We start from the raw sequence: 16132 nt of genomic DNA on the forward strand, positions 1-16132 counted from the left end.
GCTTTCAAAATCTAACTTGATTATTTGTGAAGTAAATAAAAAATAAATAAAAAAAACACATTAGGAAGATTTATTGGTGAAAAAGCAGAGAGCAGATGGAAACTCTGGTAAATCCTGTTCCTTTTAAAGATAACTGAACAAAACAAAAAGAAGAGATAAGGAGGGGAGGAAGAGTGAGTGAGTGAGTGAGTGAGTGAGTGAGAGAGAGTGAGAGAGAGTGAGAGAGAGAGAGAGTGTGTGTGTGGGGGGGGGGGGGGTTGCGTGTGTGGGGGGGGGGGGGTTGTGTGTGGGTGTGGGGGGGGGTGTAATTGAGTAACAAATTATAAATGGATTTGCTTTAAAAAAAAGAAAAAACAGCCCCAGCTTGTAGGTCGTGTGTTACAAAGAACAAAAGAGGGTGGGGTGAAAAGTCATGTCTCTCTTAAAAGTTAAGTTTTACATTTGGGTCATTTCCATGCTAGTTAAACCATGGTCAAAACTACTGTAAGGTAATTCTCCTGAAATAACAGCATCTGTTACTGGTACACAAAGGAGGTGATTCTGGTTTATTTACTTAGATGCAAATTTGCACCCTTGCGAGTCAACCAGATCCCACCTTGCAAATTGCGCCCACCATTCGCACACAATCGCACGGCATGCGAATGGATGTTTTATATAAACATCCATTCGCAGCCTGCAGGGGAACACCCACATCCATATTAAGGAGATAAATCTTCAGCGTTTAGGAGGTGGCCCGTAGACTACGGTTTGTTACTCAAATGTTCAGCAAAAGCCCAGCTATGCTGTCCCCACTCTCCTCCCCCTTCTAAAATAGGAGATGCATGCCTGTTTGTTTTTGTTTGCTAAAGGCAGGCAAACAAACAAACTCAAAATGCACCCACAAAGTCTGCTAGACATTAGAACCAGATGTCCCACCATGCATTTTTTTCCTGAGGTCCTGTCAAATCAGCAAGAAATATTAAACACTATAAAGTCTCCATCGTCATGGAAACTAGCATCTGTCAGCCATTATGGGTATCCAGTCACTCTCCACAATATCACGTGATAGAGCATCACCCAGATGTTGGTGACATCATCTACCAAGGTCAACATATCTCCAAGCATGAATATGGAACAGACCCAAAAACAACACACACACACAAATACATAATAAAGTAATCTTGGCTCGCAGATAACAAGACATATAATACAGCGTTTGCTTTGGAATTACAGCATGTGACAAACCACAGAAATCACACATCTGCCACAACAAGCCACAAACTCGCATGCATGTCGCAAGTCTCCAAGTTACCTCTAGTTCACAGACAGCAACAAAGGAATTTCAGAACACAAAAAAATATTTACTATTCTGTTGCAAGTTACCAAAACGAGAAAACTGTAAATAACTACATAGGAACATCCAGTGATCAGGAACACAAAGAGTTAACAGGGACAAGAATTTAATAGGAGACTCACTTAATTCCAAAAAACTCTCTTTCCATTATAGATCTACAGTTATAGTTTTCCTTTTTCATCACATACTCCACTATCGATAATTCCCCCTAGAAAGACAGTCATGTTTCTTTTAACATGCCCAGTTTTTGGAGTTTCCCATTGTTTCCAAAACTGGCAATTATTAATACGAAAAATGTGGCATGCTGGGTTGTGAGATTGTGTTTGGTTTTATAATCTATCATAATGAAAACTGGATAGCAAATTTCTGCATGGCTTACATTTGATTAGATTAATGATGGTTCATTTTTAGACAATCCATTCTTAATTACATCATCTCCCTACTTATATAAAACTGGGTGCTCAAGAGATAGTCTATTCCTTACAATTTACTTTGCGTTACATCTAGTATATTCTATTTCTGCCTAGATACATGCCTGCATGACGCAATGTTTAAAGACCATGTACTAGCAGATGCTGCTCACTGGGCTTCTGAGAAACACTTCCTGACATCATTAAAATGCTAGCTTTCAGAACATTGGTTCTGACTGATCACATGAGCCCAGTGTGATAGAATTTTAAGCCTGTACCAATGCACATTTAAAATAATATCAAATCAAATGGATTTGCAGGTGTTTTTTCTGAAGGGAAAATACCATCTAATAATGAAATGTAGGACATATCGCTCAAAGAGATTTCACCATCGCTGACCACAAATAAGTGGATTATTTGCAGTTCCATATATTTGTTTTCTGCAAATCTGCAATTTATTTCAGAATATTTGATGCATTAATACTGGAATATTTGTTAACTGAGAAAAGCACCTATTTGTTAAAAAAAGATAAGGGAGAGTCCCACAAAATCAGCTATTAGCTAAATTCTAAAAGGACAGCTGTGAAGGGCAGGGGGTATTCCCTAAAACTACTATGCATCGCTAAGACATGATGCTGCAGCAGCTGGCCTGTCAAAACAAAAAAAAATAACACACAGAAAATATGGTGTTTGCTTTCACATAGGCGCATACAGTGGGTGTGAAGAATTGGTAGATAAAACTGACAAAAGAAATACAAATATGTTCCAGCATGCCCACACAGAATTCCTAACTGCAGCACCTACTGCATTTTATCTTCTTCTTATAGAAAATAAATTGCTACATAAATAATTGAAATGGATGGTGTAATGGTTAGCATTACTGCCTTACAGCACTGAGGTCATGGGTTCGATTCCCACCAAGGCCCCAACTGTGCGGAGTTTGTATATTATTTATTTATTTATTTATTTGCAGTTTCTTATATAGCGCAACAGATTCCGTTGCGCTTTACAATAGTAAACAGTGATAAAACAAACTGGGTAACAACAGACAGACATGGAGGTAGGAGGGCCCTGCTGCAAGCTTACAATCTATAGGGATATAGGAGGGAAACACAAGGACAGGCACCAGTAATAGCATAGCAGTCCCAACAAGTTACAAGTCCAGAAGGGAAGCTATATAATACATAAGTGCCTCGGAGGGTTATGCATGTAGAACTTAAATATGATAGGCTTGCCTGAAGAGGTGAGTTTTCAGGGAACGCTTGAAAGTTTGGAGGCTAGCGGAGAGTCTAATTGTGCATGGAAGGGCATTCCATAGGATGGGAGCAGCCCGATGAAAGTCCTGTAATAGTGAATGGGAGCTAGTGATCCGCTCAGATGAGAGACGCAAATCTTGTGCAGAGCGGAGTGGTCGAGATGGGAGATATTGTGTGATAAGTGCAGAGATATATGCTGGTGCAGTATGGTTAATAGCTTTGTATGCAAGTAGAAGTGTTTTATATTGAATACGGTAATATACAGGCAACCAATGGAGGGACTGGCAGAGCGGATCAGCAGACGATGAGCGTCTTGCAAGGAAGATCAGCCTAGCAGCAGCATTTAAAATGGATTGCAGTGGTGAGAGTCTGTTCTTGGGAAGTCCAGTTAGGAGACTATTGCAATAATCAATGCGGGATATAATGAGTGCATGGATAAGAGATTTAGTAGTGTCTTGTGTGAGATACGGTCGTATTTTGGATATGTTTTTTAGATGCATGTAACATGATTTGGAGACAGATTGAATGTGGGGAACAAAGGACAGGTCAGAGTCGAGGGTGACCCCTAAGCAACGAGCTTGTTGGGTAGGGTAGATTGTCGAGTTGTCAACAGTGATGGAGATATCAGGATGGTAACTGTTCTTAGTTGGCGGGAATATAAGTAATTCAGTTTTGGAAATATTGAGTTTGAGTTGGCGAGAAGACATCCAAAGTGAGATGGCAGAGAGACATTCAGAGACTCGGCCCAAAACCACTGGTGACAACTCTGGGGTTGATAGATAGATTTGAGTATCATCCGCATATAAGTGATACTGAAATCCGAAGGAGCTGATTAGTTTGCCAAGCGAGGAGGTATAGATTGAGAAAAGCAGAGGACCTAAGACTGAGCCTTGCGGAACTCCGACTGACAGAGGTAGTGAAGAGGAAGTAGAGTCAGAGAAGCGAACAGTGAAAGAGCGATCAGATAGGTAAGATGTGAACCAGGAAAGGGCTGTATCATTAAGACCTAGGGAGTGTAGTGTTTGTAAAAGGAGAGTGTGATCCACAGTGTCAAACGCAGCAGAAAGATCTAGAAGAATAAGCAGTGAGTAATGGCCTTTAGACTTAGCTGTTACCAGATCATTAACCACTTTAGTCAGTGCTGTCTCAGTGGAGTGTTGAGAACGAAAGCCTGACTGAAGCGGGTCTAATAGGGTGTTGGAGTTAAGAAAGTTTGTTAGGCGAGAGTAGACAAGTCTCTCAAGTAGCTTGGAGAGGCATGGGAGCTGAGAGATAGGACGATAGTTAGAGAGAGAGTTAGGGTCAGAATTGTGTTTTTTCAGAATGGGAGTAATCGCTGCATGTTTGAGCAGAGACGGAAAAGTACCAGTAGCAAGAGAGAGATTGCAGATTATTATATTATATTATATTATTATATTCTTTCAGTGCTTGTGTGGGTTTCCTCCGGGTACTGAAATTTACTCCCACAATACAAAAACATACATATACAACTGCATTTATGCATGTAGAAAAACTATGAGGGGAACCAATAAATTGTACATGAAGATGGGACATGCTGTTCAAGCACATCATGCATGCCAGCATCAGAAGCTTTCCTTCGCTACAGTACCATAACAGTGCCGATATGCATGCAGCCAAGCATAGCAGCACATTGCATACAATTGAATTCTGCCCTATGGTGTGTGGAGACAACTAGCAGAAGTCAACCTGGCAGGGAAACATTTAGCCCTATATTTCCTAGTGAATATGTAGTCATTGTGAATGATTGTAAGTTGCACACTGAAGTGGCTGACAGCTGTGGAAGCCAAATATACTACCTTATGCCAAAGCAAAGAAGGAAGACTGCCCCGCCCGCTGATTATAGGCCAGCTGCATCCACCATTATTATTATAATTTTATTAAAAAGGCACCACAAGTGTTTTGCAGTGCCGTACAGGAACAGTACAGGGAGATGAATGGGGGGAGTACAGGTAAAAAGAGCGCCACACAGTACAGCTTAGATGTAGGTAGTGAGGATGTGATCAACATACTACTAGGGGCCGGTGGCCAGAGATGGAGAGGAGTTTGCAGATGAAGGTGGTCGCTGGGTGTTTGAGTATGGGATAGCTGTAAGTGAATTGTGAGGAGAAGAGGGCTTTGACAACAGGAGGGAAGAGGGCCCTGATCTGAGGAGCTTACAATCTAGAAGGAAGGGGAGACACAGATTACATGAGATGCAAGCAAGTGGGAGGTGGCTTGATAGCAGGATGTAAGCAGGCAGAGATGGTCAAGCTATGAGGTGGGGGGTCGGAGGACAAGCCTCAGGAATGGGTTATGCATCATAAGTATATGTACTTGTACCATCCTCATACTGGGTGCGAGACTCATCAGAAACAGGCATCATCCCGTGTGACTTCCAGCTTTCGCTACACCCCATTGATACTCTCACAAGTCGGGGCAGTTCCAGGCACAAGTTCAGTTGCTGGCCCACAGCACGAAAAGCCAGATCTGACAGAATTCTGTCCAACTCAGAATAGGACCAAATTTTAAAAAAATCCATCATTGGAACCAAACAACTGGATTTCACAGTGGTGTATCGGTGCTATCTACAAAGTCTCATGGGCCAAGAGGAATAGAATTTAAACAAACATATTAAGCCGGTCTGAAAACTTCTCGCAATTGTATTCATGTGCTTGGATGATCTGAAGTTGGTATTGTAATAGTTTAACAGAAACCTACTGACAGGTCAAGTCACTGATGGAATTCTCCACTCTCTAAAGCTGGGTACACATTGGAGCCAACCGTAAGCATTATGACTTTATTCAGGATTTCCCTTGAGCCCAGAACAAGCGATATTGAATGTACACACACACAGCAAACTTGCCAACGACCAAACAATATATCACATCTTTTGGTCACTAACACTTTCCACATTACAAACCCTTTATACCACTCCATTCTAGGGAGTGGCATGACACTGACATCAAATAGGTCAGACATATCGCTTGCCATCCGTTTCGTCATGCACAATAGGCGCGATACCTTTATGTTTGATATGCAGCATGCACAAGCAGGGACAGTTGCTAGTGACTAGCGGGAGCACATAATCATGCACACACAATGAGTGAAGTAGGCAAAATGATGTTACGTTACCAAATATCTGCTGGACATCGCTTCAGTTTGAACCCAGTTTTAGCATTTCCCCCCATAAAACAACACGCATGGATCATACCAGATTATCATACCATGCAGCCAGGTCATTCTCAGTAAGGGGGAATAGCTAACATTTCACTCATGCAATTCCAGACAAGCTTTTCAAAGTCTGCTATGAAACTCATTGAATGCACCACTGTCCCCAGCTAATACGAGGTTAGAACAAAAGATTAAAGCCAATGCCAAAGCAGTTTATTTATTTTGTTCAGATGAGCAAGTGGCTGCCAGCAAGAAGTGCAGGAAACGAGTGAGGGGGAAGCTGCATCCTGCAAGACTCAGGGGTTTCCAGTGATAGGGAACAAAACAAACAGGCCTGAGGAATTGCCAAATGAGAGCCAGATGTCAGAGCTCTAGCAATGTCAGAAGGGGGAACATCCTTCTATGCCTTAATGAGGAAAACACTGGATGGCTTTAGATGCCAGAGAGTGGGGATGTCACAAAGAGTGTAATTAAAGAACATCAACCACGTTATGTGTGAAAATCTATAGTTACAGCTCTGCATGATAAAAAGTAAACATATTTAAAAGATGCTAATTAAATAACGTGTTACCACTAAATCCAGACTGTGACAAGGGACCTACTATTACTACATATCAAAGAGGTTGCAGAGGAATATAGGATTGTTATTATTTGTTTTAGCTTCCTGAAACAAAATCTAACTTCAAGCCACACTGCCATAAAAAATAAAAACAATACATTGGCAGGACTAGCTCATAGAAATCTAACTATGGTAAGTAAGGCAATACTTTCCTGCAGTAATTGTGGATCTGTACATAGCATCAGATGGACATAAAATTGAACGGTGATCGCTGCTGCGCACTCCCGCATCATCGCCGCCGGGAAAGCCGTTCATCTGCTGGTAATACCAGCAGATGAGTGAGTGGCTATGTTTGAGCCCCCCTGACGGCGCCGGGCAAGGGGAAAGCCGCTCAGTGTGTATGCACTGAGCGGCTTTCCCCCCCAGCGATGATAGTGATCATCGCTGGGCATAGCCGCCCAGTGTGTTTGGACCTTAAGGGGGTACATGTTCTAATGCTTGTAACAATGAATAATAAAAATTCTGTCTATCATATTCTAGGATGCAATAGAGAAATGATCGGCAGAATCTGAGTGGTTGCTATGGGAAACATTAGCTAATTTTTTAGGAATTTACTCCCAGTATCTCTTACGTGCCTAAGGTTCCCATACACTACTGCGACGCATTGCAGCAGGGTATGGCCTTGAGCCGCCCAGGATACATTGCATGCTGTACTTTCACATGAGATGAGATGTCAGAGTTGCAGGTCAGATGGGCAGCAGGTCCGACCTCCAGCTCAGGTCCTATGTGCACGGGACCGTGCATCGGACCCGAGGGGAGCATCAAACACATCCGATTTGGGCTGATTTATCAGCCTGATCCGTCAGGATCGTTGAAATCGTCCAAAATAGGACAAGTGTATGGGCACCTTTACACACACGTTTTTAGCCATTTTTTTTTTTTTTTTCAGTTGATGCATTCCTTTTAGGGAAGTCTCCATCTCATGTACAAACACAATATGCACAACCACTGGAGTGTCAGAGGTGCATTCACAATCAGCTAACCACTAGCTGTCTTCTAGTCCAGGTGACCATGTACATCAACAACTGGTATTTGCAGCTGTCCTTGTCTCCCATCAGATAAAACTACTTTCCCGGGCATATATGTGCCTGTTCTGGTCTGCATATGGTCACAATTGCTCAGAGACACACCCTTACAGCACTCTGCCTATATTAGCACACCACCCCTTTATAGGTACTAGAATGCGCTTGTTTGAATAGTTGTGCATCAGCTTTCTGGACAAATGCAGAGCGATTGCACACAAACTGTACTATAACACAGATGGCACTTCGGCTGCACAAACAATCTTTTATTTGATATCTCTTTCTAATTTATAGATATAGAGATAGATATACACACCTACCGTGTTTCCCCAATACTAAGACACGGTCTTATTTTTTTTTCCAACGAAAAACACCATAGGGCTTATTTTAATTTACCTCCTTTTAAAGTACCATGCCCCCAGTCCCGCTTTCACAACCCCCTCGTTCCTCCTTTTATAGCACCATGCCCCCACACTACGGTATAGCACTTTCCAGTTCCAGTTCTTCCTCTTGTTTTCCGCCTGCGCCGCTGCTCCCGCCGTGTACAGAAGCCGTGTTATGTGTGCGGTGACAACATGCGCAGGGCATCCCTGGGACCAGTAGCTTCAACGGTACAGTACTGTACTGTACTGTACAAGCAAGGTTGCGGTGGAGATGGGGTCATAGAAGTTAGTGCACGCACTCGGCTAAGGGAAATGTTGTTAGGGCTTATTATCGGGGAAACACAGCGGGCCAAATGTAATAGGGTGAGAGTTTCAGAAAGTGAGAGATTTTGAGAGAGTTTTTCCCCATTTTTTAAAGCATTAATCATTTACATGGCAAAATCAACCTGGTTTTGCAGTGTAAATGATTGCCACTTTAAAACAAATGGGAAAACTCTCCCAAAATCTCTCACCCTATTATAAAATAAATTACTTACCTTTTATCTATTATATTGTCCTATTTTTAACAAATAGAGTCGCCGATACCCTATATCTCTCTTCATCTTTACCTAACCTTCTACCAAGGCTCCTGCTTAGGGGTGAGCTGACACCTTCATCTTTGAGGTTTTTTGCATTTAAGGACAGTTTGAATTACCTTTTTTTATAAAACGAGTATCATTGTTTACGGCATATAACTAAACATTGCACACAAGTGGCACCCAGCAATCATCTGTTTCCAGAATTATATATATATATTCTGAACCTTGATAACTCTACAGAGAAGGCATTGCTTAATTATGACTGTTCAATCTGCTCCAACACTTAATGATAGAACTTGAATACAGTTCTATCAAATTCAACAGCCCACACAGGCCAAGGCAATCATGCAGCCCACATTGCACATGCACATTTATTTTGGCATAATACAAATATTAGCACAGGGTATGAAACCACAAAGGACTAAAAAGGTGTACGTTTGGGCCTGGCACTGGAGCCTGAAAATGAATTGGAGAGTACTATGGAAGACTACATCCGATGAGGTCTAAACTAGAGTATGTAGACTTCCATGGTGTACAAGAACTGCAAGGGACTATTCTCTTGGATCCACAACCATTATATACAGAAACACCTGATTGACTGATTACTATCTGATGGAGGTTTAAAAGTGATAAAAGCCAATACAATTTTCTGATGCCAAGTAAAATATTTCCATGGATTAAAATCACTCTGTGCTGTGTACGGACTGTAAATAACACTACAGTACTCCTTGGGGAAGGGGAGAGGGAGGACACTTCCACAGCACTCAAATAAATGTGTCTCAGTGCAGGTCATATTATGATATATTCATTCTATTACAGTAATACATTGCATGCAATGTTACCAGAGCTGCAAACACCACCACTCAGAACGCTACACCCAACAAATGAGACCTGCGCTTTGATAGGCTAGATTTTTTGTAGGGCAACCAAGCTATCCACCTCATACCAGAGTTTGCTCTTTTCAAACAATTGTTCTGTTTGCTCCTTGCTATTGGTTTGTTCCTTGCGTATTGGTTTGTAGCGCAATTATATTGTAGAGCAATTATATACTTTTATTTGTCGAGTTTTTGTGTGTTTATTTTTCTACCATTGGTCATTTAATATTATGTGATGACTCGCATAATAAAATTGCATTTTGTATTATTAAGCGAATAATCCATGAGCTTTCATGACAGGCTGATAACCATCCATAAAGTCCTAGCCTAATGAGAAAATACCAGCCCCAGCAGTAATCACCAGCAGCCTAATACAGAAGTTATGGCTGTGCATTTTCCTGTATTACACTACACTGCACCAATCAGTCACAGCAGGCTGCACTGGCCAAATGCAGGATCTTATGATAATGTTGGCCACCTTTACTAATGCTACCAAAAAAAACAATGTAACAAATATCTGTAAATTGGACAATTTTCCTATTTATTGAATTACAATGAAGTGGTAGACCTATACACAGTAACAAATATATATTATATACACACACACACACACACCTGAATGAAAAAAAATACTACTTCCAAATGGTCAGTAGAAGCACGCATCCCAGATACATTTGCATTGAAGCAGCTAATTCATTGTCTGAACACGTAACTATAAGGCGAAAGGGCCAAATGACTGCCGCTACCATCACCATAGCAACTGCCAATGTAGGATCTACCAGAGGGCAGCCATGTTCAAAAGCCACACACACTAAAATGATATGTACAATTATAAAACTACCACAAAATCAAATATGAAAAAAGCATCATAGTAATGCTCAAAACACAAATCGATACTTGTATTAGAAATATGGTTGGTAACTATAGGCATCATTTGCATCTCATAGCAGCACTGTGCACATGGATAAAATAAACAGGGCACTTGCATAACATTTGTACGCGGTGAATAAAAATATCAATTAGTCTTCCAAGGGTTTCAAACAATGTAAGAGCGAAGCCATGAAGGCACTAGACAGCATAGGTCATCCAATAATTTACTGCTATACACAAACGGAAGTTGAGACATTAAATTTGGCAACTGCCTCTAGCTTTGAGGAGGATGGGCGCACAGAGCTTAGAGATGCCAGCTGTACAGAATTTCCTCCCAGCTGTTTGGCCTCCCTCCATACCAAGACTGAGGAGCTGCTGGCACAGATTGAATGGAGAAAAAAAAATATATCTATATATTATATACACACACAAAAATTAGCTTTGAAATAAAACAAAGAGACCCAGTCTAAATAAATTGAAAGGATCAGTTTTGTCATCTGCAAACTAAAGAATGAAATACTTCACACAAACCAGCTCTTGAAAACAACTTTCAAATCATGCACTTAAGGCGGGAGAGGGGGAAAAGCTCAGAGACAAAGGGTAAAATGCTTAATATATCTCCTTCACTTTAGAAATAAGAATCTAAAACAGCTGAAATGTATAATGAACTCTAAAAATGAGACAGGACTGGGGGGGAGGGGGGGGGCTAAATTGCATCCGTTTATTAATTGCCGTTCAAACCTTCTGCTGCACCATCAAAAACAACACATTGCTTTTGAAATGAAAGAGTTAAACCGTGTTCAATGTATACAAAAAAAAAAAAGTAGGGATTCCATGCTCTTAATAAAACTGCAGAAAGCCTTGAATGATTTAGTATCCTGGAGAGCACAATGCTGCTCAATATGAAGGAAGTCTGCTGACCTCAGTGAACCTTTGCAAGTGTATGGGGGTTGGCGAGGGACGACAGATTTTTTTTTTTACTCTATTAACACACACACACACGTCATAACATATACACATATAAACAAGGAATTATATCACACCATAATGGTCTACTTCAAAGTGTAACATCATTAAAAAAAATGTGTGTGTGTGTGTTTCTGTAATGTAACCATGGGATGAGAGCACAAATGCACTGCAGCAGAAAGAACAAGCCCTCCAGAATGGAGTTAAGCTGCATGCACTAACAATATATTGCAGAGAGCAGTGGTGTCAGCACTTGGTGTCTCCCTGATGAGAATGTGTCTGAACAAAACACACTGGCTGCTGCTGCTGCTGCTGCTGAACATTCCTACACCCCTTACAACAACACACAGCCAGATCATCCCCAGCTACAGGGAACAGGCACTGCTGCTGTCTGTAGGGGACAAACTCTTTTCTTTTTTTTTTCTTCTCATTTCAATCCTTTTTTTCGCCTTCCAGCAACCATATCCAGTGCCATATCCGCCCTCCCCTGAGAAACTTATTTCTGAGGCATAGGGCAGGCAGAAACTACAGTAAATCATATGGATAGGGTGGGCTACAACAAGATCACCAGGGGGAAGAGGGGGAAAAAAAAAAGGTCTATAGAGAGGCACATCTGTAGCAATACATTCAGCTAGTCAGATTGTTTCTATTAAGTTGGGGGAGGGGAAAAAGAATAATATATCACACAAGCAGAGCAACACAGGGGCCTTCTGGAAATGAAAAGAAGGACGTTTTATGATCAAACATACTGACAATTAACCCTTTCTTACCTCACTAGGAAACAAGGCAATGTATTGTGCACTGGTTTAGAACATGAAAATACAGGAGGAAAGGGTAAAGCAGAGAAGGACAGTCTCCATCACCCCTATTGCACCAGATACATCGCCAACTGCCCACAGCTAGCCAGTCACTGGTGAAGATCTACCATGTGCACCCCCCACTGGCAGCCAACCAATAATGCCCCACCAACAGCCACAACTGCAAACCCCCCCCCCATGAAAGCAACAAACCCCCCACAAATACAACAAGCAGCTAGTCAAAGACCCGCCAGTACTACTACCCATTCATTAACCACCAGGAAAGCAGCAATTGAATCCTAGAGTACCCTACCCCACCCCAAAACAAAATCCAAAATAATACCCATGAATACCAGTATCCCATATCGTGAAGGAAAAAAAAAACACTACAACAAACTGAAAGTAGCCAGGAAATACAGGGGGAAAACAATAGATTCACACATTTGGGCCTGAAGAATATTCAGAAGAAACATTTTGAAATTAAAAACACAAGGTATCCAGAAAATCTGCACATACATACATATCATATACTGTACCCCTCCCCCCAGGAGCAGGCTGCATAAGATCCACTCACAAAAGAAGTAGCCCAATGCCTGCAGTCACCCAGTATACACAATACAATGGATGGAAGTGCATGCTAGTATAAGAGAATATATAAGAGAAATATATATATATATATATATTCTGAAAGTTACCTGGTATTAGCAAGAACACATTATAAAGCATCTTACATCTAATACACAAGGTACCTAATAAAAAGGATGATCATTACGTAGCCCTTATATTGAATGAGCATGTGTGGGAACAGTCTAATGCACAAACACTGCTGGAGATAGGCAAGCACTTAGAAAACCCACAATAAAACCCAAAGCAGAAGAAAAGACACAGACCCCTTATTTAGTAGACAGCTAACAAGGAACCCCACAAATAACACAGCATGAAAAGCTAGTACTCAGTAGCCCATTAATGTAGGAGGTATCCGATAAGTCAATTGCGAGTGCACCCCAGTATTAAATAGATAACCATAACATAGAAACCAAACAACATTAGGATATACCCCAGTAGCCTATAGACAATATTAGGAGACACCCAAAAGTAACAAAAAGGAGGTTTCCTTGTAGCGTATTGTATCAGACAGCCCAAAAGTTACCCAAGGTGTACCTCAATATCTTATAGACAACAGTAACTGTGCGAGACAGCCCACAAACTGCACACGCGGCACCCCAGGGACTTAACAGTAACTGTAAAAGTATATGACACCCTAGAAATAATACAGCAGGTACCCCAATATCTCATTCATAATTTAAACAGTATAAAACCACAAGTTAGACAAGAGATACTGTTCTCTATGAGATGATGGCGTAACAGTGTAAGACACCCCAAAAGTAATGCAGGAGGAACCCCAATAACTTAGATATCTAACAGTAAGAAATCTCACAAGTCAACGGCCTACAAAAAGCAGTAACTATATAACATCCCCAAAAGTAATACAGGTGGTACCACAGTAGTTTAGAGTTAACTGACTGTATGAGACACCCCAAAAGTAACACAGGAGGTAACTCAATGACATACTTTTAATATCACCCCATACATCAGACAAGAGGCAGCCCAGTAATATATAGATAGCAGTCATTGAGACACCCCAAAAGTAACTGGTACCCCAATAGCTTATAGATACCTGTAATAACATGCAGCACCTCATTTGCCTTATAAGAGGAAACTAAGTAACAGATAAAGGACATCCAAAAAAGTAACACCAGAGGTACCCCAATGACTTAGATACCTTTAATAGAACAAAAAAAACCATATGTGAGAGAGTAGGTACCCAAATAGCTTACAGTGCACAGCATGACTCCAAACAAGTAACACATGAGGTACCCCAAATAGCTTAGTGCACAGCATGACTCCTGACAAGTAACACAAAATGTACCCCAATAGCTTACAGTGCACAGCATGACTCCTGACAAGCAACACAGGAGGTACCCCAATAGCTTACAGTACAGTAACACAGAGGGTACTCCAATAGTTTACAGTGCACAGCATATTGGGTACCCCAATAGCTTACAGTGCAGTAACACAGGAGGTACCCCAATAGCTTACAGTGCAGTAACACAGGAGGTACCCCAATAGCTTACAGCGCTCAGTATCACTCCAAATATCACAGGAGGTACCCCCCAATAGCTTACAGTGCACAGCATGAATCCATACAAGTAACACAGGAGGTACCCCAATAGCTTATAGTTCAGTAACACAGGAGATACCCCAATAGTGTACAGGGCACAGCATGACTCCAGACAAGTAACAGGAGATACCCCAATAGCTTACAGTGCAGTAACACAGGAGGTACCCCAATAGCGTTGAGTGCACAGCATGACTCCAGACAAGTAACACAGGAGGTACCCCAATAGCTTACAGTGCACAGCATGACTCCAGAAAAGTAACACAGGAGGTAACCCCTATGGCTATCAGAACACAGCATGACTTCAGATAAGTAACACATGAGGTGACACTAGAAGATCCCCCACATGAAGCACAGAACTAAAACTCTGTATGAAACACCCCACAAGTTGCCCAGCAGAGCCCAGAGAAGCGCCCGCGTTGGGTACCGGGGCAGCGGTGGGTACCAGGCACCTAGAGGCAGGAACAGCCGGAGCTGCCCCACTGGTCCCCGCAGAGCCTGCGAGAGACCCGGGCACAGAGTACTGCTCTTACCGCCAGCTCCGGGTTGCTGTTGTCCCGGTGAGACACCGCACGTATTACCCCGGCTCTCCAGCCCCAGCGGCCGATCTGCCCGATCTCCCCGAGCTCCGGCGGCTCCTCTCCTCCTCGGACCACACAGACGAAGCGCTTCCCGACCAGCTCCGGCCGTGCTCCCAGCGCCATGGCCTCCAGCCCCGGGAAGAAGAGACAAGTGTATCCAGCAGGAGCTTCCCTACCGGCTGCCGCGCATGCTGCCCCTGCGCCGCCTTCCCCCGGTAGACACAGGACTCTGAGCAGCTCAGATGAACTCTGTGCCGGGCACCAGCCTCCGCCGCCGTGTTCCCCTGACAGCCCGAGGCAGCAGCAGCCGCTGACACTGAGCAGCAGCGCCGCTCTACAGTACACACACACTCGGAGGGAGCGCTCCGCCCGTGTCAGATGGTACTGCTGCTTCCAGCGGCAGACTGTGTGTCCTTCCGCCACACTCCACTATGGCTTTCAAAAGAGTACCCCGAAATCCTGGCGGCCCTCCTCGCACATGAGCCCCTCATCGTCATGTCTGTCACATCCTGGCCCCTGCCCAATCCTGCGCCGGATTATGGAGCCGTCCAATCGGCTGTGCGGGACGGAGAGACAGATTTGACAGATGTGGGAATATAATCACTTTCCCTGGAAAGACCTCTCTTAAACGCCAGGCTGCTGCTTGTGTGTCAGTGTGTTGTGCAGTGCTCCAGTGTGTTGTGGAGACGTTTTCCTCTTCATACCCACATTTATTTCATGTTATTGGGGTACATTTGTTTTGATTTATGCAGGAAATTATCTTGAAGTCCAAAATGAACAAGTGTTGATCAGGCAAAGGATTGAAATTGTTATATAAATGAATTTTATTAAAGTAGGTAACGGAAAGGATTTCTTAAATGTACAAAATATAAGAAGTAAATAGGAGTTTACACAAAGAAGTTGTATGCCACCATATGACGTGTATAATGGCAGAGGTGTGCACTAAAGCTGGGTCAATTAAACAGCAGATATATCTACAGATGGATGGGCAGTGTGTTGTCCATACATTTCATTCATTTGCATGGGCCCGGCGCCCACCCACTGAGCTGTCAATCTCTGGTGGCTCGCCCGTACACACAGCGTGATGCGCCG

At 42.6% G+C, this 16132-nt stretch overlaps 1 protein-coding gene across 2 annotated transcripts in view; it reads right to left on the bottom strand.

The window, feature by feature from the left end:
* Positions 1 to 15488, bottom strand: part of JMJD1C (jumonji domain containing 1C) — a 228243-nt gene extending 212755 nt beyond the window's left edge. The window contains exon 1 of one of the 2 annotated variants that reach the window (XM_083149157.1): positions 14993 to 15488. In XM_083149157.1, coding sequence (XP_083005283.1) covers positions 14993 to 15163 — 171 coding nt within the window. In that variant the 5' untranslated portion in view covers positions 15164 to 15488. The remainder of the gene's footprint in view (positions 1 to 14992) is intronic. The other variant, XM_083149158.1, reaches the window with a different exon arrangement.
* Between the last annotated feature and the right edge of the window lie 644 nt (positions 15489 to 16132).

This window comes from Crinia signifera, chromosome 6 (genome assembly GCF_055691185.1).
Source record: "Crinia signifera chromosome 6, ASM5569118v1, whole genome shotgun sequence".
Lineage (NCBI taxonomy): Eukaryota > Metazoa > Chordata > Amphibia > Anura > Myobatrachidae > Crinia > Crinia signifera.